The sequence below is a fragment of the Hipposideros armiger genome, unplaced genomic scaffold (assembly GCF_001890085.2).
Source record: "Hipposideros armiger isolate ML-2016 unplaced genomic scaffold, ASM189008v1 scaffold_55, whole genome shotgun sequence".
Classification (NCBI taxonomy): domain Eukaryota; kingdom Metazoa; phylum Chordata; class Mammalia; order Chiroptera; family Hipposideridae; genus Hipposideros; species Hipposideros armiger.
The window spans coordinates 4,583,387-4,610,743 of record NW_017731405.1 but is presented as its reverse complement, the minus strand read 5'-3'; the positions used below and the strand labels follow the sequence as shown (position 1 = coordinate 4,610,743).

The 27,357-nt window shown below is 36.6% G+C and overlaps 1 protein-coding gene across 7 annotated transcripts in view; it reads right to left on the bottom strand.

The window, feature by feature from the left end:
- Positions 1-27,357, bottom strand: part of GFM2 (GTP dependent ribosome recycling factor mitochondrial 2) — an 87,421-nt gene that overhangs the window by 54,284 nt on the left and 5,780 nt on the right. For 4 of the 7 annotated variants that reach the window (XR_002123839.1, XR_002123840.1, XM_019641043.1 and 1 more), the window contains 12 exons: positions 26,040-26,097; positions 25,495-25,592; positions 18,315-18,440; positions 17,457-17,545; positions 12,537-12,625; positions 10,918-10,978; positions 10,487-10,666; positions 7,085-7,165; positions 5,479-5,627; positions 3,435-3,575; positions 3,251-3,350; positions 1,487-1,676 (listed from right to left, as the gene is read on the bottom strand). Coding sequence is in view for 5 of the 7 variants with exons in the window: in XM_019641043.1 (XP_019496588.1) it covers positions 1,487-1,676; positions 3,251-3,350; positions 3,435-3,575; positions 5,479-5,627; positions 7,085-7,165; positions 10,487-10,666; positions 10,918-10,978; positions 12,537-12,625; positions 17,457-17,545; positions 18,315-18,440; positions 25,495-25,592; positions 26,040-26,097 (1,362 nt within the window). In the remaining 2 variants the exon portion in view is untranslated. The other 3 variants (XM_019641045.1, XM_019641047.1, XM_019641048.1) reach the window with 3 other exon arrangements.

Below are 27,357 nucleotides of genomic sequence, written 5' to 3'. Positions count from 1 at the left end.
AGGGGTGTCATCATAATCAAGAGAGAACGAAGAAAAAGAAATAGCAATATAAAAAGAGCATGGCATCATCAGGAAATCAGAACTACTTTTATTATGGCAGGGTAAGGTGTGAGTAGTTATTGTTTTTATTTTTGTTTGGGTGAATGAAGAGGGTTCGGACCAAGGAGGAAGTTTCAAGAAATGCAGCCAGGCAAGAAAACTGGTGTCAGGGACTACGAGTAGCCTTCCATTCGATTCTGCTGCTGCCTAGCTAAAAGACTGCATTTACTATACTGCTTTGCAACTGGGTAGCCATATATCTAAGAAATCTTAAAAGGGAAAGGGGTACATCTTCTCTCTCCCCCTTCCTCTTTTCTGCTGTCAGGAACTCAATGTAATGCCCAAGGCTCCAGCAGCCATCATGCGATGACTAAGAATAGGAGCTCTGCAGGACGCAAGATTGGAGCCTGGGTGCCTGATGACATTGTGGACCCACCCTCCAGTCCCTGGGCTACCAAATCAAGGCGTATTTTACGAGAGGGAAATAAACTTCTGTCATTAAAGCAACTGTTATCTGGGGGTTTTCTGCCTTATTTAACCAAATATAACTGGAAATGATACAGCTGGAATCAGGAGCTTTATATACCATACTAAAGAGTTTGGGTTTGTGCTATAAGTAATGAAATGCCACTGAAGAATTCTGAGCAAATATGCTGAAGAACAAAGTATGTAACTCAAAGAGGTCAAACGACATTAACCATGGTATATAAATGTCTTCACTGAGTTCTAAAGGTTGAGCTAGAAAATAAGGAAAAGTAGCAATCTTATAAATGATGATGAGAAACTGAATCAGTTATGAATTGGTTACTGTCTGATCTAACATACTGAAAGGGCATTTCTAAGGCCGATTACAGTAATACCTTTGTTTGCAAACATAATTCGTTCCAGAAACAAACTACTCGTATTGCAAGACATTGCTCGTTTACCACGTTAAAATGTATTAGATATGTTTGCTCATCTTGTGTAACACTCGCAAACCAAGTTACTCGCAATCCAAGGTTTTACTGTACTTAGAATCCCATAGATAGTACCACAAGAACAAGAGTAAGAAAGAATGCGATATGAGAAAAACAGCCAAAATATAAGAAAAGCAAAAAATGAATGAAGTACGTAAAAATCAAAACATCTTAAATAAAAAGCTGGGCCGGCCGAGTGGCTCAGTTGGTTAAGAGCTCGCTCAAGAGTTTGAGCTCTGAGCAACAGCGGTTCGAGTCCAGCCCGAGCTGAGCAGCCACTGAGCTGCCAACAGGTAGCAGGATGGCTCAGCTAAAAAAAAAAAAAAAAAAAAAAAAAATTTAAATAAAAAGCTAGACTAATCACAAGAAATACTTACCAATAAATTCTGATAAAATTAAACTCATCACATAAGAAATATTTTAAGGGTATAATGCTATTTTATCTAACTTATCAGAGCACTAATTAATTGATACACCAAGACTATTTGTACCTGGCTGCTTAGACACAGAAGGGGGTTCTATGGTACAGAAGAAAACAGGTTCTGGAATCTCAACCCCAGCCAATAAAAGTCTCTCTGCTTCACTGTTTTGTCTATGCTTCTTTTCTCCCTCTCTTTCAGCTCGACGAGCTGCAGCTAATGCGCTGGACTTGGATGAGACAATGGTGTCTCCAGTGGCAGTCTGCAATCAAACAAGATAACTTGGAATAAAACAGGCTGTTGGCAAATACCCAGCTTCCACCAAGAACCATGAAATAAGAAAAAATTTAATGTAGCACTTTCTTTTCATCAGTACTTAGAAAAGAGACAAATTCATAAAGCTCATTATAAGCTCATAACTTTGCACAAATAAAGCTAATTTAACTTGTATAAAAATTCTATCCAAAATACTGCTGTAATAAATTCTAACAATAACACACACACACACATACACTACCTATCCAAATTTCATTTGGCAAAACAAATGTACTTTCCTAAATTTTCAATTATGTAAATAAAGACAGGTTAGGTAGAAGTCCATTAGTGTTTCATCACCAGTAAAAAATTATTACTAATTTACAGAAAATCCTCTATTAAATAAAATATGTAATTAACCAGAATACTCTTGACCATACAAAACTGATGGCGTCCTTGGAGACTCATTATTTTTTAAAACTAAAATTTCACTTTTAAGCTTTTATATTATGCAGTTGTGTGTCAGTTTTCTTCTCTGTGAAGATATTTCTACTGAAGTGGTGGTCCAGACTTCTATAACTCCTTCAAATACATCGAAGGAGCTACTGTCTTCAGGTAAACAAAGAAGAGACTGCAATGCTAGAAATCCAATTTCTGGACTGTGGGAATTTTCTAACAGATCTTAAATCTTGCAATTAATCATAAAGAGTTTAAAATGTTAAAAGTAACAATATTTATCCTAAATGCCAAATATACCCAAGTGTAATAAGAAACTGTATTTGACTTAATCCATATATAAGTGAAAGTCTTTAGTTTTAACCCACCAAAACATATACAGAGGGTGCCATTTAAATGTATACACATTTTAAGAAAGGAAAACTGCATTAAAATTGTAATATTCAATATATACCGGTAACAAAAGATGAATACAAGTCACATTTGACTTCTGCAATTAGAGGAGGTGCTCAAAGTGGTTACCATCAGCATCCAGACACTTCTGATTACGGTGAGCTACTGCTTGAGCAACGTTGACCAAAGTGTCCACTTGTATACATTTTCTGGCACCCCCAGTATATAGACAGCATTAAGTATTTTCATCCATTCATCCTACAGAAGTCATGGAGTGCCTAAATGCACTGATCTAAGGACTAAGAATAAAGAACAAACGAGACAAAAATCCTTGCCCTCATGGAGGCTTCATTGGCAAAATATCTTCAGTTATTATACCTGATTGGTTATGAGATTAAATTGTCTGCAATGATCAAGGTAGGAAAAAAACCCAATGGGAATAATGCAGTATTTCATATAAACTTAAAACAGATGTATGTATCCATGAATAGTGTATTATTTTACTTGAATTTGAACTTTATATGAATACAATCTATACTGTTAATAGTCTTCTGTAATTTATTTTTCTTTCTATTCAAGTATGAGATTCAACCATGTTGATGAATATGCTACAATATTCATTATTCCACTATTGATGGATATTTAGATTGTTTATGGTTTTTTGTTACTAAAAAATGCCTACTTTTAAACATATAAGCTGTTATTTCCTAGAGAAACCATACGATCACTTACATGTTTAAGCCCAACAGTCAAAGCAATGTTACCAGCAGTCAGTGAAGGGATTTCTACATGTTGGTCAGCAAATGGCAAAAGCAGACGACTTATTCTCTCCCTGTAAAACCATGATTTATATTAGTAAAAGTTTTTTTTAAAGAAATGAGTGATGTTTTAGAAAATAACCTAAGCTTCTACTTACGTGCAGTTTCCATTAATATTATGGATGGCCAACTGGGGTTTTATCATGCCTGAGTAAATGCGCATAAAAACCAGTGGTCCTCGCTGCTTGTCATGGAGAACTTTAAATGCCAGTGCACATAAGTCACCCTTATACCACTGCCTATAAAATTAAGGTGACATTCCAGAAAAGTCTTTAAAATATGCTTCACACACACAGACACACACACACACACACACACACACACACAGAGATCAGATCATAACCATTGTACCAACTTAACCCTGATGTCCTGCAAAGATCCTTCATATCTTGTAGTTTAGCTAACCAGGCTGATTAAATAACATCAGTACCATGTACCGCTCCTCCTCCACTGGATTAAATTATGTAATAGAGATCTTATCATTAATTCCCCAAAACTAAAAATTATGCGTTCTCTTCCAAATTATTATCTCTAGTCACAAATAATTCCATTGCCAAGAGTTCCCTCCTCAAAAAATATACTTAGGAACATCATACCACTTTCACAAAAAACCTGTACAGGGGGCCAGCCGAGTGGCGCCATGGTTAAGAGCTGGCTTGGGACGCCAGAGGGCCCCGGTTCAGATCCCACATATGAGGGCCAGTGACATTGCCCTCTACAGCTAAGATGCTAGACAACAGCTCAACCTGGAGCTAAGCTGCTGTGAGTCGCCAGCGACGGCGTAGGCTGCAGCCCCTGTGGCAGTGGGTTGCCACGGGCTACCGTGTGTAGCCAGCAGCCAGCGTGAGCAGCCAGCAGTCGCAGTGAGCGGCCGTCCAGAAGCCGGCGACTGATCTGCCTCGCCCGGGAAGAGCGCAATGATGGTGCCAAATTTGGGCCAGTGAAGCAACGTCCTCCACAACTAGACTGAAGAACAAAACGACAGCAACTTGTCTGTTCCCCTTCCCCAATTTCCCAGCGCTGTTCCCATCCCCCCCATTCCCCAATAAAAATCTAAAAAAAAAAAAAAACCTGTACGGGGAAAACAAAAGGGAGCTTCCCAATTGCTGCTTTTAAGCTCTCCTCCCCCTTTTTCCCCAGTTACACAACCACACGCATCTGCACTACAAACTTGTTTGCACTTGTTTACATGCCAACATTCTTACAGAATGATGTCCTTAAATTGGTGCGCATTGATAGGTTACAGAAAGTTTAAATCCCTTTGAAACTGCCAACTTTTGTGCACAAGCACATTTTTCTGAGGAAAAGCTCCATATTTTCAGTAGTTTCAAAGGAGTCCATGACTCAAAGTAGGTTAGACAATTCTATTATAGAAATTCTCCAATCTTATCCCTATTTCTTCCAGTTTTTAACTTTATTTAACGAATACTTATATAGAAGCTTACAATATACTAGGCACTGTTCCATGTGCTTTATAAATATTAACTCATTTGATGTAAAAATCCTATGAGATGGTCCTACTCTCTGCACTTCACAGATGAGAGGTTAAGCAACTTGGAAGAGCTGGGATGTAAATCCAGGTAGTACACAGTCCAAGCTCATAATCACTTCACTATAATGCCTCTCCAATTGAGAGGCATAGTGATTAATGTCCTAGTTAAAAGGATTCAAATCCACTTTTGTCTGCCATTTTGCACAACACTCGCTCACATTTTAGAGGATTTATTACTAAGTACAAAGCTGTTAGTGACAACAGGAGTAAAACAAGGACCTTTTTCTTTAAGGCACAAAGTATTTTGAGATTATGAAAAATCTTGAAATCTAGAATAGATATAAATATATCTACAGAATATTTATCAAATGTCCCCCAGTATACTACTTTTTTTTTTTTAACTAAGATGACAGGGTCAATTTTACACAGCAAAAAAATCCATATTTTTAGCTTCATCTATAAACATAGGTTATGAGAGATAATAACAAATGCCCCTTTCAAGTAAAACTTACTATGGCTCTATATTATGATATTCTTCCCCGATGTTGTTAAAAAAAATGATGATTCAACTACCCTTTATGAAAACGACCTATCTGCTCACCTGTTTTCTCAAGACTCTAAGATTTTAATAAAGAACCTTGCACACTTACAGAAATTCATAGTTGCGCTCTTCAGGCGAAGGCAGGTACATAGTAATAGCATCTAACAAGGGCTGGACCCCTTTGTTTTTCAGGGCACTTCCACAGAGCACAGGCACTGCTGTCTGAGCCAGTGTTACTCTGTGTATTGCAGTCTGTAGCTACAAAGCAGAGATATAAGTATTTCATGTGACCATAAAATGGTCGCATATACAGTATACTTGTCTCAACCAAAATAGCTCACAATTAGATGCCTTTCTTAACCAACCATGTAAAACAGCACTCCTCACACACATTATTCTTTATGGCCATATTCTTTTTTGTTTTTCTTTATAACATTAATCACTACCTGGCATATTAGATACATATTTATTAGTTTATTGTCTGTCTCCCCACCCTCTAGAATGTAAAATCCATAGGAGCATTATAGTCAAGTTCAATGAAAACACTGCTAAATCCCCAGAAACTAGAAAAGTGCTTAAAATAAAGTATGAATTTAAAAATATTTCTTGAATGAGTTAATACACTTGCAATTTAACCTTCATAACCTAATAAAGGAACTGGTCAGGAATTAAAAATACAAATACGAGTTACAATTTCTCCAAATGAAATTAGCTTTATATTAAATAAAATCCAAAAGAAAATGAGAAAGTAGAAAAAATATTTTTAAAAGACCTCAGAAACCAAGAAAAGCTTGGGTGTGCTTACAAACTATTAATAAGAGAAATGATGTGTCAGTTCTACTGTAGCTTGTAAGCGCTTTCAAAACAGAAATAATATTATGTGACTATAGGGCATAATAAACATCACACTTAAGCATCCAAATATTAAACAACAAAAAATTTCAAAATTACGGCATTTCACTCAAAAGAAAAAAATATTTTTCCGCCTCAATAACTTCAAATGGCTCAAAATTAATCTACAGATTGTGTGTTTTTCTTTAATTCTTTTCAGGAAAAATAACTAAGTGAATTTTCTGGGTCCATTTTGGACACCATTATGCATATTACCACTTAAAAACACTTTCCTTGTAATTCTTATGTTTCATAAAGGAAAATAAAAAGTTTGCCAAACTCATGGTGGAAGTTCCCTGGCAGAAAAAAACCCAGAAATGTCTTGAAGAAATCTGTCATAATTCAATTACTATCAATATTGTACTCGCCTAGTCTCTGGTTTAATATATTTCAAAATGAAACAAAGGAAGGTCTGTAATGTGTTTCCATTAAAAATTAAAACAGGTTCAGAAATAATGTCCTAAGTAAAATGATAATTGTAATAGTCTAAAAAAACAGTAAATTTTAAATACAAAATTTCTACCTGTGATTTCCCTAAAAATACTTAGAGAAATGATCACAACGAAGTGAAAAGGCTGAGAATGAATAATTAACTTCTGATTCAATACAAGTAAAAATGATTTAATTTCTAATTTTATAAAGTATATTTAAAATAGTAAATCACTGCCATTATTTAAGTGTTAGTAGTGACTTTATCTTAATGTTCTAAGTTTTGTTTAGACCAGCATTTTCTAATGATATGCAAAGTTGAACAAAAACCAAAAAACAGAGAAAGCAAACCACATCTAATTACTTGGTCAAAGTAAATGAATAATAAAGTTTACCTTTTCAGCTGGTAGCAAATCAAAATTTTCACTAAATTCTCCTAAAACCAGGTCAGCAAACTCATCATCCAAATCTGCAACCTATAAAAAAAGGCTTTAGTTTTACAGTTTGCATTTGTTGCCACAACTATTAAATCTAAATATCATAAATATACATTATCCAAATATTTCAAGACAGGTACATGATCTAACTTATCCAGGCCAAGGACCTCTTCCTATCTTCTAAAAGATAGTTTTTCTTTTAAAGAGGATTGAAAATTGAAGATATGCTATTATGAGTTTCTAAATTCATGGAAAGCCAGATAAAGCGTCTCAGTAAAGTGCTGTCTACTCAGGAGTGCTCAAAAGAAATTTTTAAAAAAATGTACAATTTACAGCCAAAGATAACATATACAGTGGATTGCTGTGTTTAGATAAAACTGGGTCTTAGTTCATAAAAAAAGTTTCATCTGGTCCTCCTCTAATATTTTCAATGTTCACGAGATCTCCTAAGACAGTCAAACTGAAAGAACTAATCTTATTGTAACTCAAATTGCACTAAGGGAATAAATTTAAGCTGGGAGTCAAAGACATCATTTCAAAATAAAAATGAAATTACCTAATTTATGTTTCATAATCATCTGCCATTATAAAATAGAAGAATTCAGCTGACAAGAAAATTAATTAAAGTTTCAAAAGTTTATAACAGTACAAAGGAGCAAAACATTCAAACTTGGTGAGAAAAACAAACATTTAACAGTTAACTATAGCAGAAATCTGAACCATCCTCCTGAAAAAGCTGGAGTCAAACTTCCCGGAAATGACACCACTACTTACTTATTCAAAACCTTTGGTGAAGTTACGCCACCACCTCTCCTTTCCTGAGTTATTCATGGAGATAACGCTAGTACTCACCTTAGCTGTTGTGAAGATTAAATAACCAATTCAAATTATGCTTCCAGAACATACAGTAAGCATACAGTAAGTATTATTTTCACTGTTCACCTTTAGAACACAGGAAATTGATTCCCGTCCACACTAATCTTATCCTCTAATTAAAAAAAAAATTTTAATTGTGGTATAATATAACATAAACAAAATTTACCATCTTATAATTTCTAAGTGAACAGTTCAGTACTATTAAGTATATTCATGCTGTTGTAACACTAATCTCCAGAACTTTTCCATCTCACAAAACCAAAACTCTATACCCATGAGACAACTTTCTCACTCTCCCCACTTTCCCCCAACCCTGGCAACTATCATTCTACTTCCTGTCTCTATGAATTTAACTACTCTAGATACCTCATATAAGTGGAATCATACAGTGTTTGTCTTTTTGTGAGTGGCTTATTTTAATTAGCATAATGTCCTCAAGGTTCATCCACATTGTAGCATGTGTAAAATTTCCTTCCTTTGTAAGACTGAATAATATCCCATTGTGTGAACATACCACATTTTATTTGTCCATTCATCTGTTGATGAACACCATCCACCTTTTGGCTATTGTGAATAATGCTGCTATGAACAAGGATGTGCAAATATCTTTTTGAGACCCTACTTTCAATTCGTTTGCATATATACCCAGAAGTGCAATTGCTAGATCATATGTTAATTCTATTTTCAATTTTCTGATGAACTACCCTACTGTTTTCCACAGTGACTGCATCATTTTTTTTCTCACCAACAGTGCAATTTCTCCACATCCTTACCAACACTTATTTTCTTGGTTTTTTTTTTTTTTTTTTGATAGTAGTCATCCTAACAGGTATGATGTGGTCTTACTCTCTAATTCTATACATATGTATGTTTTTATTGTAATGAGCACTTTATTATTATCTACTGATAGTATAGAATGAAAATAAAGAAAATTTGAGACTATCATGTCCTAGAATAATATGAGATATGTATGCAAGTTTATGTTGGCTCCTCAACTAGATTACAAAATCCTTCTTAGGTTTATGCTGATACATCTTTTGTATAAGATAAAGCAAAACAATAAAACCTCAAAACAATAAAACCAATTACGTACCCAATTATTAATAAATATCAATTCCACTTTTATTCTTTTTATGTGCCCTCCTTCCCCAAATTAGAAAAGCACTTTAGCAAAACGCATGAGAGCTCTAGCTCTAAATCGAGACAGACCTGGGTTCAGATTCCAGGTCTGCTATTCATTAGGTGGATGACAACTTACTTAAGCATTCTAACGCTCTGTTTCCTCACCCATAAAATGAGAATATAGGTCATTGTGAAGATTAAATAACATATGTAAAGCACTTAAGGTAATCATCATAGTAGGTCTTCAGTAACTATTGGGTCGTCGGGAAAGTCATGACGCATTTTTGCATTGAAAAACATAGAAAAATACGTCATGACTTTCCCGATGACCTAATATTATCCACTAATAAAAATGACAATCATTACTATGTTAATGATAGTTGATAATTACTCTGTATTATAATGGGAAATAATTACTTCAAAAATAACTTCATATAAAAGATGAATGAAAAAAATTATGAGAGGATCTATTTTGACCAGTTTAATTTAGAAGTGAAAAATCAAAGGGTTCAGACTCAAATGTTCTTCTCACCATAAAATTCAGGGAGTTTATTTAAGGTATGTTTTATTCATTGTTCTATATACTAACAATGGCATATAAATATTAACAATCTTACTATTTTCTATTAAAATTTTGAGAGTAGATGAGGTCCAGAATTATATTAACTACAAAAATTGATGGTTTTAAAATTTTCTAAATAATTTGACATCTGATAAAGTAAAAGATGGACATACCCTTTGACCCAGCAATTCCACTCCTAGGTTTAACCCAAACAAATTTTTGCGTATGTACACAAGGAGATAGAAAGGTATTCACAGCAACACAGTAATAGCAAAAAAAAAAAAAAAAAAGGTAACCACCTCAAAGTTCACCCACAGGAAAACAGACAATAAATTGTGGTATGATCATATACTGGAACACGATATAAGACTGAAAATGAAGTATAACCGCACATAACATGGACGAATCTCCAACATAATGATGAATGGTGTAATAAAGTACAAACAGTATCATTCCATTTATGTAAAGTTCAAAAACATGAAAAACTAAGTTCTTTAAGGATACACACATTTGTCAACTATAATGAAAAGCAAATGAAAGATAAATACTACAATTAAGTTAGTGGTTGGGGAATAGATAATTAGTGAAAGGGAGAGAGATATGAACAGGAAGTAGCACAAAGCCTCAATAGTATTGCTAATATTTTCTCTCTTAGGTGGGTGGTGCATACATTGGTGCTCATTTTGTTATTCATATACTTTACATATGCCATATGTAATTTTATATTAAATTTCACAACAAAAATATTTTAAAAGTTTCTAAATATTTATACAATTTTAAACTCAAAGTATTTATTTTACTTGTTCAATTAAGGCGTTCCTTGCTTCAGTTGTCTCCTTCAGCAATTTAGGATCACTCATTTCCGAGAGGGGTTTTCTCTCAAAGTCTTTTCCATCACCTGAACTGGGGTTCCAAAGAAGTTTTTCTTTACTGATTACATCCACCACTCCTTTGAAAGTCTTGGCTTCACCAATTGGTAACTATAATGCAGAGTGAGATTATTATTAAATAATCAATTAGAATGGCATTGGTGATAAATCTTATCTTTCTCCACTTTTTCCCAAATGTCTATTATTATTACCATAATCTTACCTATTTTTATTTACAGCCCAACTTCTTCCAAAAAGGATCTAAGATAGCTTCAGAAATATATATGTCACAATAAAATAAACTGATGAGGAAACTAAGAAGGAACTGTTGCTATTAATCAACCAAATATTAATCAACCAACCTGTAAAAGCAAAGGCTTTGCCTTCAACTTTTCTCTGATGCTTTCAACTGCATAGTTAAAACTGTAGAAAACAAAATAATTACATAGTTTAAAATGTTAAGATTTTTAAAACACGTTTAAGAATGTTCTCTAAAATTATAACCCTTTTTATTGTTCCTAATGTTCACCATTTAACAGTTTTCCATAGGACAACATCATAAATAAACTTTTGATGTCAACTTCAGATAATAGTGACTGATTATTCACCATAACCCTGCCACACAGGTATTTAGGGTATTATTATTATTATTATTATTATTATTATTAGCGTCACCTTAACCAAAGCTTGAGGTTAAGGTTACATGAACTAATCAAGATCACAGATAATAAATTGTCATTAGGATTCAATGCAAGATTTGTGATGACAAGTCAAAGATTCTTCTAACAACTGCATTTGCTATCATACATGGCTATCAGTTTTCTTCCAAGAGCCAGCCTGACTAATTTTCTATACTTTTATCTTAGGCATTCTTAATATCATCTGCTACACTGTGCATCCTGTGCTAACACTGGGGTTGGCAACCTATGGCACATATATCATCTTTGGCACATGGGCTGATTTATACACGAGTACATGCAAATCATCCTGGTCCCAATCAATGTCTTTGAGAACCAGCCTAGTATCTAGTCATCTCCCTCCCTATCATCACAGGTACTGATAAGTCAGTAAAAGTAGTACTTGCATCTAGCTCAAGGAACTCCAAACAGAAAAGGGTCAGAACTTGAACTTCACACATTTTGAAGGTTGTGCTTTTACTCACCAACACAAAAGTCCTTTAAACCAACAGCCTTAGAATTACTGTTGAGTTACATAAACACAAAGCATATTGTGTTGTCTGGGGGGGAAAACAGTTTGTTTTGTTTTTGCCACTCACACCACAGACCAGGATCTCACCCTAGAATCTTTTCCCCAGAATCTTTTATATTCTTGATTCTCTCTCTTTACATTTTCTCCAAATCCTTCAGGTATTCTTGATTCCCTGAATTATTTTCTCAGCATAACGTATCCATTTTGGATTACCACTCTGTAAGTCTCTGAGCATTAGCATAACATTGCAGCATTAACTCTTTTGCCCTACATGTAGGTCTTAAAACATCTACCTTCTTCTCCCAGTTCCCTTTAATAGAGAGCATATTACCCAGTAGCTAAAGAAAACCAGGGGACAAGGAAGAACATTGTTCTCTGAGGCAGCTGGAGGAGACAATTCTGTAACCTCTACCTTTAGCAGTGATAGGGCGCATGGTAACCTTCAGCAGTATGTACAGGGACTATATTACACAGCTCTAACTAGAACCAGTGAAATCAGCAAGACATCACTCTGTCAGGATCCTAGAAAATAGGATACAGCTTCTCTACATTAGAATCAGGGTGATTCACATCCACCAGCTCTCTGTTAATCCCACATTATTACTTAACCTATGACTTAGCTGCTTTCAATTTTTTAAAATGATATTGAATAGAGATTTCACAGACTATTTAGTCTATAGGGAATAGCTGTTTCTAAATTTAAGTTATAGTCCACTAGAAAGCTCAAACTGTATTCTTACTTTAATATGCCAACGAAACACACTTTAAATACCTTGCTCCAGTTTTGTCCATTTTGTTTAAAAAACAGATTCGAGGTATCTTGTGTTTATCAGCTTGCCTCCATACTGTGAGAGTCTGTGCCTAAAGCAAAGAACACATATTGGACAAAAATAACTTACTAAACATGAAATAAGGAGGTTTAAGAATCTACTGTAACATGGAATTAGGCCCTATTCTAGCACAGAATTAGTGCCACTGCACTTACACTTCTAGAGTCACTCTTTTGCTATCAGGTTAACACAGCGAAGAACATAATGAAGTCTGATGAAAAGTATGCTTCAAACTGAGATAATACTTTGGGTGAACTAGGTTGCTACACAAAGAGAATTAACACCTGGGAGGTACTGAGAGTTATGGAAACAGGACTTAACCAAGACTCAGAAGACCTAACTTCTGTCTGGCTTCACCTTACCTAGCACATGTCACCCAACAGTGAACTTGTTAGTTTTCTGATTTGTGAAATACGGACTTTTGCCTTAATTAATTCAGATAGTTGTGATGTAAAAATAGTAGTATACTGTAAAAACGCTATTGTAATTAAGAGCATGTGTATTTTTATTGTGACTGCTTGAATGTTCATGTAAACTGAAGAGGATTTAAAAAGGGAAAAAGAAGCAAATACCTGTATTTATAAATTGCAATTCTCATATGCTTTTCTATTTGATTCCTTTTAATTCTATTTTTGTATACATTAGATATAAATAGTTTGAGTTTATTATAACATCTTTGCCTAGAAGTTAAACAGCCTTGAAACAGAGCATAAAAAGCCTAATGTGCTGCCATTACTTAAAATAAAAGCCAGTTTGTAATCTGATATTTTATTAGGTAAAATTTATAAGTAAATATACAATAAAATACACAGCTCTTAAGGGTACAGCTCAAAGAGTTTTGATAAATGTATACACTCGTGTAACTACTACCCCAATCAAGACATAGAACGTAAGAAATTTTTCTTATGTCCCATCCCCAATAAGCAACCAATTTTGATTTCTGTCACCACATATTCATTGTCTACTCTTGAACCTCATATAAATAGCATGGCTTCTTTCACTCAACATAACATTTGTGAAATTCATTCATGTTGTTGGGTACACTGGTTCACTCATTTTTATTGCTACTTTTTTGTATAAATGTATTAGTTTGTTTTTCGATCCATCTGTGGGTACACATGGGTTGTTTCTAGTTTGAGGCTACTATGAATTCAGCTGCCATACACATTCTAAAGAAGTCTATAGTAGACAAATGTTTTCATTCCCTTGGATAAAGCTATAGAGAATTACTGGGTTATAAAACAGGTGTATATTTAACTTTATAAAAAACTGACAGGGCTGGTCGAGTGGCCGTTGGTTAGGAGCTGGCTTGGGACGCCAGCTCTGAGCAACAGGCCACAGTTTGGATCCCACATGAGGGCCAGTGACACTGCGCCCTCTACAGCTAAGAAGGTGAACAACAGCTCGACCTGGAGCTGGGCTGCCATGAGTCGCTGTCGACAGTGTAGTCTGCAGTGGGGCTGGCTGGCAGAGGGCGTGAGCTTTCATGAGCTGCCGTGAGCGGCCGTCCAATGGCCAGCGAGCGATCTGCCTCGCCCGGGAAGAGCGATACCGGGAAGATCACAATACCAACATGGGCCAGTGAAGCGCCGTCCTCCACAAGTAGACTGAAGAACAAAAGGACAGCAACTTGTCTGTTCCCCTTCCCCGATTCCACAACGCTGTTGCCCTTCCCCAATTCCCCAATAAAATCTTTAAAATAAAAAAAAAAAACTGCCAAGTATTCCAAGGTGGTTGTACTATTTTATAGTCCCACCAACAATGTATGAGTTCCAGTTGCTCCACATTCTCAACCAACATTTGCTGTCATTCTCAATTTTAGCCATTCTTGTGGGTGTGAAATGGTCTCTCTTTGTAATTTTAATTTGCATTGCCCTTTTAACCACTGAGGACAGAACATCTTTCCATGGACTTATTGGCCATTAACTTATCTTCTTCAGTGACGTATCCATTCAAGTCCTTTGTCCATTTTTAATTGGGTTGTTAGTTTTTATTATTGATTTGTAGTTCTTCATATAGTCTAGATACAAGTCTTTGGTCATACGCATGTATTGTGAGAATTTTAGCATATACTTCCTAAAATAATATTCTCCTACATAATCAATGGTGTTACTGCACTCTGGAATTTAACATTCAGTTAATAATTTATCTAACATTACAAATTTTCTCATAGGTTATGGCTTACCTTTTCTTTTTTTAGCTTTAATAAGAAAATGTAATTTTGATAAGGTGCAATGAATCAAATTGTTTTCTTTTATATTTATGCTTCTTGTGTCATTTCTAAGAAAATGTTGTACCCACCCCCCAAGGTTATGAAAATATTTTTCCTCTAGAAGCTATACAAATTTAGCTTAACACTCCAAACTAATTTATGTTATGGTGAAGTTTGAAGGGGAATATATTATAAATTTCCCCAAAACATATTTAAAAATAAAACAAGAACTATCATCCCACCTCCTAGCTAAAAGTCTGTTTAGCCAACAAGAGCCTATATCACAAATTTAACTTCCTATTCCAGCATATTTCAATCTTGTGAGTAACACAATCTGTCTGAATAATTAAATGTCAAATTTATATAAAGAAGTTATAATGAAAGGGTGCAACTATTAGGAGATGAAGAGACTCAGAAAGAAATAGAAATAACAGTGTATAATCAATCTTAGACCTCAGTGTCGGGCTTTATATCAAGTAAATTTCACTGTCAGGGGTCCTCAAGTAGGGCTTTCAATAACTGCATTATTTTCCCAACTTTTCAGTTTGAAAAATTTCACATCTATAAAAGAGGTGAAAGAATAGTATAATAAATATCCATGTACTCTTTACCTAAATTCACCAAATACTAACATTTTGCCACACTTGCCTTCTCTCTTTTTCTACAAACATATGCATGCGCACACATTATATGTGCGTGATGACTGAAAATGTGCCACTTGAATCTGCTATGAAGAGTCTAATTAACTGATGGCGCCAACTACTGCCCTTCTAAGTCTACTGCCATCTTCTCATAGGGCCCAGCTTCCTGTGGGCTGTTCCCAGCTAAGGACTGAGCACAGCAGAAGTACTAATGAAGGTCTATTCCTGTAAGACAAGGGACTCCTCCAACAGGTGACTTTGGCTCAAGGACTCCCCATCAGCTTACCAAACCCTTCTTGGAACTGTGCTGTAGTCTGAGACTCTTCCTACCCAATCCTCCTTCCTTCCCCTTCTCCTTCATCACTGTCTGAATGCTCTCTTCCACTTCTCTCTTTTCTTCCTTATTCGTCACAGGCATTTTCCCCATAAATCTCCCACATACATCTAATCCCATCTTGGCATCTACTCAAAAGTACCCAAACTCATACCACGTGTGTGTGTGTGTGTGTGTGTGTGTGTGTGTGTGTGTGTGACAGAGAGAGAGAGAGAGAGAGAGAGAGAGAGAGAGAGAAGGGAGGGTGCATGCTGAACTATGAGAGCAAGTTGCAAATACCATGACACTTCAATCCTAAATACTTCCGCATGCATTTCCTAAGATTAAGGTCACTCTCTAACAATCAATTACAATGATCACATTCTGAAAACTTTAAGTTGACATAATACATATAGTCCATATTAAAAATTTCTCTGATTTTCCCAATGATGTCCTTTCTGTTTCTTTTTGGATCCAGGATCCAGCTAAAGAACATATAGTATTACGTTTAACTTTCATGTCTCTTTAGAATAGTTTAATCAAGAACAGTTTCCCAACTTTTTTCCCCAATCATTCATTTTCCTTACATTAAATTTTTTTTTCAATTTCTGAAAAGTCCAGGTCATTTGTTTAGCAGAATGTCTTTCAATTTAGATTTGTCTGATTGGTGTCTCATGATTCGATTTGGGCCAAACATTTTTGCCAGGAATATACAACATAGGTAATGCTGTGTCCTTTTGAGTGCATCGTATCAAGCACGAGGCCTATGGTGTCAACTTGTCCCATTTTGGGTGATGTTCATTTTGATTGCTTCAGTAAGACTCTACTTTTAGTAATTTTAAGATTAGAAGAAATAATGTGAATTCTGTATTCCCCATAAAGCCAACCTTGAGATAAGACAAATGGGGTACCAGGTAAAGAGAGCATAATTGACCCCAGTAACAATAATTTATTATAAATCCACTTTCAAGATTTATTCAAGAAGCTTTATATTAACTATTAGGAGACAATTCTTCATGGGTCTCTCACATTTCTGCATGTTTTGTTAGAAGAGGTACTGACTGCTTTTGTTCAGGCTATCTTTTCAAGGATGTTTGTAGTGAATAGCTCAGAAAGATAGAAACAGTGTCTCCCTCCAGAGTAAAAGGTAGGTTTGCTTACAACCCTGAAGATAATGTCTCTCTCCCGAGCAAAGAACAGGCATCCTTACTGCTCATTGTGAAATATTTGCATTTTCTAAGCACAGGTTCCCCTGAGTGTGCAGCTGTCACCTGACTCCCTTTGGGTCACCCTGTGGAATTTGGGGCACCAGCACAAGAAAATGCTCATACTCTGGCGATTGCTATTTCTGTAACTAATACAGTCTTTTGTCTCTGACTCAGGAGTCTTCTATCTTCTGCAAGAATCTATAAAGCTATGGCAGGCTAACTTGTTAGCTTGAAAATAAGGTAGAATCTCAGTCCCTTCACAGTTCAACACTAACTTTCATATTTTGTACAGAAAAGCAAATATACTTTTACTATGAAATATCTGAGATCACATCTCAATATTAAATTCTAGCTTCCTTTAATCATAATTTGATTTATATGAGCTTATCCAATAAAGGGTTCTAGTAAACTTAATTTGATAATATTCTACTTAAAAAAAAATCAGGCTGCTCTATTTTTATTTTACTTTGACAGTATTTTTTTTTTACCTCTACACCAGCAGAGGCATCAAATACAGCTACTGCACCATCCAACACTCTTAGGCAGCGCTCAACCTCCAAGGTAAAGTCCACATGACCTGACAAAAAGATGAAAAATATAACACTTAAATCTTAAAAAAAAGAAAATAATAATAGTAATAACAACAACAATAACACCATATGGCCCAGCAATCCCACTTTTGAGGATATATCCAAAAGACCTGAAAGGAGGCTCTCAAAGAGATATTTGTATACCTATGTTCATACCAAAACTATTCACAATAGCCAAGAGGTAGAAGCAACCCAAATGTCCACTGATGGATGAATGGTATATACAAAATTTAGTACATATACAAAATGTGTTGTATATGTACAATGGAATACTATGCAGGTTAAAAAGAAATACTGTCACATGCTACAGCATCGATGAACCTTGAAGGACTTTATGCTAAGTGACATACGCCATCACAAAACAACAAATACTGTATGACTTCTATTTATATGAGGTATCTAAAGTAATCGATCCCACAGATACAGAAAGTATTGGGTTGTCGGAAAAGTCATGATGTATTTTTTCTGTTTTTCATTGCAAAAATGCGTCATTACTTTTCTGACAACCCAGGGGTGGGAGGAGGAGGCAAAGAAGCGTAGTTGTTTAACGGGTACAGAGTTTCAGTTTTGCAAGATGAAAAAGTTCTGGAGATCTGTTTCAAAACAATGGCAATATATTTAATACTACTGAACTGTACTCTTAAAAATGGTAAATTATATGACACATGCTTTTCACCACAATTGAAAAAAACACACATACACAAACAAAAACTTCAACTGATGCAAAATCTCAGCATTACTGGAACAGCACCATACCTGGTGTATCAATTAGATTGACTCTATACCCTTTCCAGTCAAATGTAACAGCAGCTGATTGAATAGTAATGCCTCTTTCTCGCTCTTGAGCCATAAAATCTGTCACTGTATCTCCGTCATCAACATCTAACCAGGAAAAAGATGACAGTTAGGCTTAATCGCAAGTGCATTTTCTTGGTATGTGATATCCACCTAACAATTTAATTTGCTTTAAGAAAAATTATTTATAAAATATTTGGTTTAATATTTAGAGCCCTTAATCTTTAAATAAATCCTTGTTCAAGAAAAAGCTTTTTCAGAAAGATTTTTCTATAAAAATAATTTTCCCATTAACAACTAAGATTAAAATCTGTTTAAATATTTAAATTTACTGAACCATATACTTCTTTCACTTTGTTCCTAGTTTAACTTTCATTATCCTTTTATCTGATGTTCCTTAGGCCTGATCGCAACAGAAGGCCGAGTAGTGCAATAAAAGAGCACAGACAGACTTAGATTTAAATCCCAACTTTTCCACACTTACTACTCTATAATCCTGAGCTGGTTATTTAACCTAGTTTATAAAATAAGGCTAATAAAGTCAAATTTTCCAGGTTGTCTTAGAATGAAACAAGACAATTTATGTAAATACCAGCTCAGTAAATGGAATAAGATAGAGAAAAAATTCCTCCCAAGTTACATTATCCTTTACAAACCCTTCTCATCACTAAATTTTCAAAAAAAAAGGGAGGGGGATTTATTTGTACAAATACAAATAGTCTTGGGAGAACTTCTACAGCATAAAGGCATGCAGAAAGTTCATCGTGACTAACGAAAGGTCACTGAAATTAATCTACAATAACATTCTTTCATTATGCATTTGATTCTAATTAAATTTATACAGTAAAAGAAATGAAAAAGAGGACTTCCGGTCAAGATGGCATAGTAGATAAACACTGTGCATACCGCCCCTCACAACCACATCAAAATTACAACTAAATTATAGAACAACCATCATTGAGAAGTCCTATAACTAAGGAAACAAAGAAGCAGCCATGTAGAGACTGGTAGGAGGGGCAGAGATGTGGGGCAGGCAGGTCCCACACCCACAGTGTGGCAATCAAGAACTGGGAGGGATGTGATGGCTGCAAAGGTCTCCCCTGAGGAGCGAGCGGTCCCCCAGCTTTACACTGGGCTCCTTAGGCCAGGGCTCCAGTGCCAAAAAGAGAAGTCGCCATAACTTCTGGCTGGGAAAATCAGGGGAGATTGAATCCGAATGAGACAGAGGAATGCTGAAGACCTAGCCATCCTCTGGAGGAGCCCACTCCCAGACTCACCAGCTCTGGGCTCAAGAGCAAGACAGCAGCTCAAAAAGCACCAAGGACACACAGGGAGGAACTAAACCAACTAGCGTCAGGGGGAGGGCTGAAGGGGCAGAAGTCAGGACAGCTCTCTCTGGTGAAAGAAGTGCTGGAAGGTGCCACTGATCCTTTGTTGAGCCTTCTCCCCACCCAGGTGGCCTGGATCAGGTGGGCGTCAAATCTGTGCTCTCCCGTTAATCTGGCTAACACTGTTTTCCCCGCTCTAGTGATTCCAAGACCCTGCCCCACCCAACTCACGCACCCAGCCAAACCTCTTCCAGGGGCTTTTCTACACAAGTGCCCTGCCTCAGCTTGAGCTGTGGACTTTCCTAAAATCTCTTGAAGGTCCACGGCTCTGAACAAGCAGCAGCTGGACTCAGTGTACCCTGTATTTCTTGCTTAGCGGCTCCAAGTCCAGCACAAATAGTGACTGGCCTCAACTTTGTAACTCCCATCAGGTGGCCCCCAACCCTGGCATAAGCAGTGGACAGTCTTGCTTTAAAATGCTGCTTCAACTACATGGCCATGGGCCCAGCACAAGTGTCAGGGGGCCTCAGCTCATATCATGTTGCCCACTAAAGAGTCCCAAGCCCGGACTCGTAGCAGACAGCCCAAGTTCACAGCACAGGCTCTCCAAAACTCCTCTAAGCCCAGCACAAGCAGAAAACAACAGCAAATCACTTTGTAGCTCCTACCAGGCAGCCCCAAGCTGGGCACAAACTGCAGCTGACCTTGTCTTGCACCAGAGCCCCTCCCAAGAGTTTCAAGAACCAACACATCGAGTGGCTGGCTTCAGACCACACTGTAGTACCAACAAACCAGCTCCACAAACAACATACCTAAAGGGTGGACTGAGTTGACACCAGAGCCCCACTAAAGCTACTCCTGCTCTTTGGGGTCAACACTCACACAACAGCTTGTCCACTGTAGTCACGGCCAGTCTCAGTGTGAGGATCAATCCCAACCACTGATGTGCCAACAGCAATCAATGCTCAACTACAACAGGTGGGCACACACAACACACACAAGGCACACACAACACACACAAGGCATCCAGCTCAGGTAACCAGGGAGGCTGCACCATCTGGGACACACAAGACACCTCCTAAATAAGGCCACTCTGCCAAGACTGGGAAACACAGCAAATTTACCTAATACACAGAAATAAACACACTGAGTCAGCCAAACTAAAGAGACAAAGAAACATGTCCCAAATGAAAGAACAGGACAAAGCTCCAGAAAAAGAACTAAATGAAATGAAGACAAGCAATCTATTAGACAGAGTTCAAAACATGGTTATATGAATGCTCAATGAACTTAAAGGAAGAATAGATGAACTCAGTGAGAACTTCAACAGGTATAAAACAAAAAAGAACCAGTGAGAAATGAAGAATATAACAAAAAATACATTACAGGGAATCAATAGATTAGATGAAGCAGAGGATCGAATCAGTGATCTGGAAAACAAAATAGTGGAAAACACCTAACTGAAACAGCAAAAAGAAAAAAGGATTTTAAAAAATGAGAGTTTAAGGGACCTCTGGGACAACATCAAGTGCACCAACATTCGCATCATAGGGGTACCAGAAGAAGAGAGAGCAAGGAACTGAAAACCTATTTAAAGAAATAACAAAAAACTTCCCTAACCTGGTGAAGGAAATTGACATACAAGCCCAAGAAGTGCAGAGTCCCAAACAAAATGAACCCAAAGAAGCTCACACAAAGACATATAATTAAAATACTAAAGATTAAAGACAAAGAGAGAATCTTAAAAGCAGCAAGAGAAAAGCAGTTAGCTACATACAAGGGAGCTCTCATAATATTGTCAGCTGATTTCTCAACAGAAACTTTGCAGGCCAGAAGGGGCTGGCATGAAATATTCAAAGTGATGCGAAGTTAAGACCTACAATCAAGATTACTCTACCCAGCAAGGGTATCACTTAGACTCGAAAGACAGACGAAGTATTTCCCAGAGAAGAAAAAGCTAAAGGAGTTCATCACCACTAAACCAGTATTATAAGAAATGTTAAAGGGACTTCCATAAGAATAAATATATCAAAACTATGAATACGCCTAAGAGGAGTGATGTCAGCAGCACAGCAGCATGAGAGGACCTCCAGGTCTCTCCCCTTAAAGTTACAAGTTGCACAGTTATAATTCAACAAAGAATTCCCTTCAGAATACACCAACACTTCTGAAAGATGCACACATTGGGACCTCTGAAGGCTAGGTTATCGGAGTGAAAAGGGGAGAAGAGACAAAGGACAGGCTGAAACTTCAGATGCAGGGTGGCGCTAGCTGCAGCCCAGGGGATGAATAGCAGTGAAGGGTTGGGGTGCAGCTCACATTGGGCAGATCGGAGGGGCAGAGATGACAACTGAGCCAGGGTGGCCAGTACATATTAAGGCTGAGGTCAGGGGCAGGGAAGCAGTGTAAAATGTGGCAGCATTCCACAAAACACCCTGGACAAAACAGGACAAGGGATCTGCAGATACAGGAACCTGCCACCCCCAGCAGTAAAATCCTTACTTAACAGATTGCAAAAGCCAGAAACAACTCTCCAGCCTAAGTGGTCTGTACGCGTTGCAGCTGAACCCACTAGAAAAAACAGAGCCACAGATGTGCAAACCCACCTCCCCCAGCCCACCCTTCCTCTACCCATTGCAGTGGCAAGGCTGGCGGCTTCTAGCTGCAGGGAGGCAGCATGGAGAAGACACAGGCCAGGAGAACCATGGACTGAATCAGAGAAATGCAAATGAAAACCACACCTGTCACAATGGCTATCAATAAATCAACAAACAAGTGTTGGCGAGGATGTGGAGAAAAGGGAACCCTTGTCCACTGTTGGTGCAAATGTAAATTGGTGCAGCTTCTATGGAAAACAGTACGGAGGTTCCTCAAAAAACTAAAAGCAGAACTACCATCTGACCCAGTAATTCCACTTCTGGGTATTTATCCGAAGAAACCCAAAACACTAATTCAATAGATAGATCAAGATGTGGTACATATATACAATGGAATATTAGTCATAAAAAAGAACGAAATCTTACCATTCGTGACAATGTGAATGGACCTAGAGGATATTATGCTAAGTGAAATAAATCAGACAGAGAAAGACAAACACCATATGATTTCACTTATATGTGGAATCTAAAAAAGAAAATAAACAATACAGCAACAAACTCATAGATACAGAGAACATTTTGATGGTTGCCAGATGGGTGGGGGGTTAGACGGATAGGTGAAAAAGGGGAAGGGGTTAAGAAGTACAAATTGGTAATTACAAAATAGTCATGGGGATATAAAGTATAGCAAAGGGAATTTGGTCAATAATATTATAATAACTACGTATGTGTCAGATGGGTACTAGACCTATCTGGGCAATCACTTCCTAAGTTATATAAATGTCTAATCTGTAGTACACCTGAAACTAATATAATATTGTATGTCAAACTAATTAAAAAACAAAAATTTTTTTATAAAGAAATGAAAAAGATCTGACCTTTACCATTCAAAATTCAAGAACAGAAGTTATCATGGCATTATACTACCTCTACTCATGTCAGCATTAAACCTCTAAAATGCTAGCTAAGTTCTCCATATCATGTTTGTGTGTGTGCATATGTATACATAAATATACAGACACTTATGCAAAGAGGGGAAAATAGCAAAAAAAATTTATCTGTCAGCAACTCCAAATATAATATCCATGTTAAAGAATTATATTAGTGTTGCCAGTTATTCACACAGAACTAACCAAGAAAACAAACATCATTCAGGAGACAAAGAACAAATAACTAACTATGAGTTCCAAATGAGGCAGTAAGTTTTTAAAACACATACACAATAACAAGATTTTTAACAACAATAAAAACTTTATTTCCCATCTCTCTTTATGATTACTCATATGACTAACAAAATCAACATTGAAAAAGTCTGTCACAATTTGGATGGTTTCTAGGCCTCTGGCCTAAACCAGAAAAACACTTCAAAAGATATCTTATATATACATACAATAGAATTACTATTCAGCCTTAAAAAAGAAGAAAATTCTGATACACACCACAACATGAATAAACCTTGAGGACATTATTTTAAATGTTAAATAAGCCAGTCACAAAAAGACAAATACATACGATTCCACTTATATGAGGTATGTAGTCAAATCCATAGGAAGAAAAATGGAATGGTGGTTGCCAGGGGCTGGGGGCTTGATGGAGGGAAAAATGGGGAGTTATTTAATGGTTGCAGAGCTTGGGTTTTGCAAAATGTTTGAAGGTTGGTTGCAAACTGTGTGAATATACTGACACCACTGATGTGTACAATTGGAAATGATTAAGATTGTAAATTTTGTTATGTGCTTTTTACCAAAATTAAAAAAAAAAAGAACTCAAAAGTTGCCTGGACCCACCTCACTCTGAGCCCTTGCTTGAGGGATACAAACTGGGGATGTGAGGGAAGGATTCTTATCAGATTTGTGACACAATAGAGGAAGCCTAACAATGTTACACGCTTTGCTGTCTGTTATATCTCCAAATACATAGCAGTAATTCTATGAGAGGGTCATGTGCTTGATATTTAGGAATTTATCATCATAAAGATTATAATCCTGGTAGGAAAAGAACACCCAGGATTAGAGTCTTCATTTGAAATGCACTCTATTGAGAACTAATTCCAAGGATCCAGAGAAATGGTTTTCAATACAGTGCATTCCAAAATCACTGTGGAGTTTTGGAAAAAGATATTCATTTCCGCTTCTGCTATTATGGACCTGATGACCTCCATCTTAAATTTCAAAACCAATTGTTTTACTAGAGGTAAAGAAAGGCACTTCATAATGATAAAAGTATTGATTCTTCAGAGAAACATAACAATTAAATGTATATGAGTCAGAGTTTCAAAATATATGACACCATCCAGACTTGCTAAACATCCAGGCTGTGCCACATACTTGCTAAGTCTTCATTTCCAGAGTGGAACACAGGCCTTGTTATTTAAAAACAGAACAACAACCAGAAAAGTTACATGGGGTTTCAAGTGTGAATGCCTGACCAAGAACCACAGTTTTTCCCATTAGAATTACAAAATAAATTCAAAATTTAGGTAAATACTACCACCACTGTGGGTTAAGGATTAACGAAATCCTTTCTTCCTCTGCATGAGAATTTGACCTCTGGTTAACTTTCTGGTTCTTTTCTTCTAGAAACCAGAAAATAGAAGTATGCCAACTATGTATGCCAACATATCTTATGGAGAAAATTAATTTGATTGGTAAGCTACATCTGAATTGGGAAGAACTGTAAATGAATTAGAAATACTTGATGGGAGATACGTAGCTTTAGGCTTCCCTGAGTGGGGTACAGCATGTCCCTTGTGGGAAAACTGGCAGACAGCCCACAAAGCCGTAACAACAGATAGTCATTTCTAGGGGGGGCATGAGTCTTCTAAGCCAGGGTGGCTCCTGTGAATCGTTACTATTTAACTCAGTTATCACTTTGGGCTAGCCAAAAAGATAGCTCCTAAGTAGCATGTGGGCTGTTATATAAGAACCCCTACAGAAAGAAACACCTATCGCTGGTCCACTGGTAAACTATGGTTCTTGTCCTATAGCCTGAGCAGACCAGTGCCAACTGTGGCCCAAGTCTTATGAGTCTGAGTGTTTAGCTGAACCTCGGAAGACCCTTTGGTGGATGCTGCAACTACCTTCTCTTTATGTTGTGGTTTAGACATCAGTTCCTCCATGCCATACCCAAGATCTCTAGATTGACTCCTTAATCAAAATGTTTTCCAATGATGGTTTTGCTAACCGGGGGGTGGGGAGAAGAGGAATCCATTCTAACCTCCCAGAGATCTTGTGTATCCAGAATAGTACAATATTCTTTCTGTGGTGGTAGTTTTGCCTGCATCAATATGAGCCATAATTCCAATATTACGGATTCTGTTCAAAAGAGGGGGAAAAAAAACATGTATTATAAATTTACAATTTACTAAAATTGTAAAACCCAACTGTCTATGCTGTACAAATTCTGAAGCTGGTTAGTATTTCAACAATTTATATAATGGTGTAAAAACTAGAAAAATGGAAGACATACCATTACCACATTACTCTGACAAAATAGGTAAGAATAATAACAAGAGAGCTAACTGCAGTCTTGTGACTATATTTATTTCTACGAAAAGCGTGCTGTTAACTACATTAAATTTTTTAGCATTCAACTGAGAAAACAGCTTTTAAGATACATACCAACATCTATTTACAATTAGCTAGGGCAAAAGGTCACAGAAATGAGAGCATTCACTAACAATGCTGAATTAAGCCCATGAGAGAAACCTATAACTTTTCATGGCAGCCTATGGAAAACACAGTATCAATGACAGTACTTACTTAGCTATAGGAGGGTTAATGATGGATTGAAGGGATTTGATATCATTTCCTATTAAACCTAATGGAAAGATATTAAAATTAAACTGTTAAAGAAATTTTCCTTTATAAAGACATTAAAATAATTTTAAGCAAATACTGTAATTCCAATTAAAGTAAAATCCAAATAAAACTCTCAATAACTTCAAATTTATTTTCCTACAATCTCTAAAGGAAGACTATGGATGACAATAAAACAAGGCAGTTTTATAATATCAATTTCTAGATCACATCCTTAGAAAACTATAGATTTACCCCAATCTCTACTACTTTCTACAATTCAATTTATTATAATAGAATGTAGAATTAGAGTTAATGTTCATAACAATAATCTTAAGGCAGTAGAAGATCTTGAACCAAAGAATATAAAATGCACAGTTCTGTAAGCCTGCACTGTCAAGGCTTGAAGAGCTGAGTGACCCTCCTATCAGCAGATAATTAATTTTTGTACAATTTGGAACCTACCTTCCTTCAGCAATCCTAAGGACACAGTACCTTTAAAGACGGCCTAGGAAGTATCACTAAACAGAAGCTGTAATAATCTAATACTTCTAAAAGGCCACGTAGTATTTCTGGAATAAAAAGTCCATAATGACTTACTTCATGCTTACCATGTATTTTACTTGTAATATTGAAGCAACAATGCAATTACATTTATAAGCTATACCTTCCTGCTATTTAAACCAGCTCTCCCAAATTTCTATAATAAATTAAGAAGAGTTCTATTATATTTTGAAAACCTCACAAAGGTTTGAAGATGGAAAGGTAGTCTGTACTGCTACAGATAAATCTGCAAGAACAAAATACAGAAACCTAGATACACACAATACTGCAGGCCATTAAATTCACATGCCCTTAACAGGTTACACAATCAGTATATTTAGCCCATTTTTCCTAACATAACACAGATGGTAATGAGAACAGCAAAAAAAAGAAACCAGTTTCATTGAGTTTCCCATATGTCTGCTTACTTCAAACACAGAAAGGATATTCAGAATTGGGAGCAGTCAGTACCTCAGCCTTCTAATTTTTAAGTCATCTAACCTAAACTATCCCAAATATATTTAACCAAACTACTCTTTTTTTTTTTTTTTAAATTGGGTAATTGGGGGGATGGGAACAGGGGAATTGGGGGAAGGGGAACAGATAGGTTGCTGTCGTTTTGTTCTTCAGTCTAGTTGTGAAGGATGTTGCTTCACTGGCCCAAGTTGGCACCATCATTGTGCTCTTCCCGGGTGAGGCAGATCAGTTGCCGGCTTCTGGACGGCCGCTCACTGCGGCT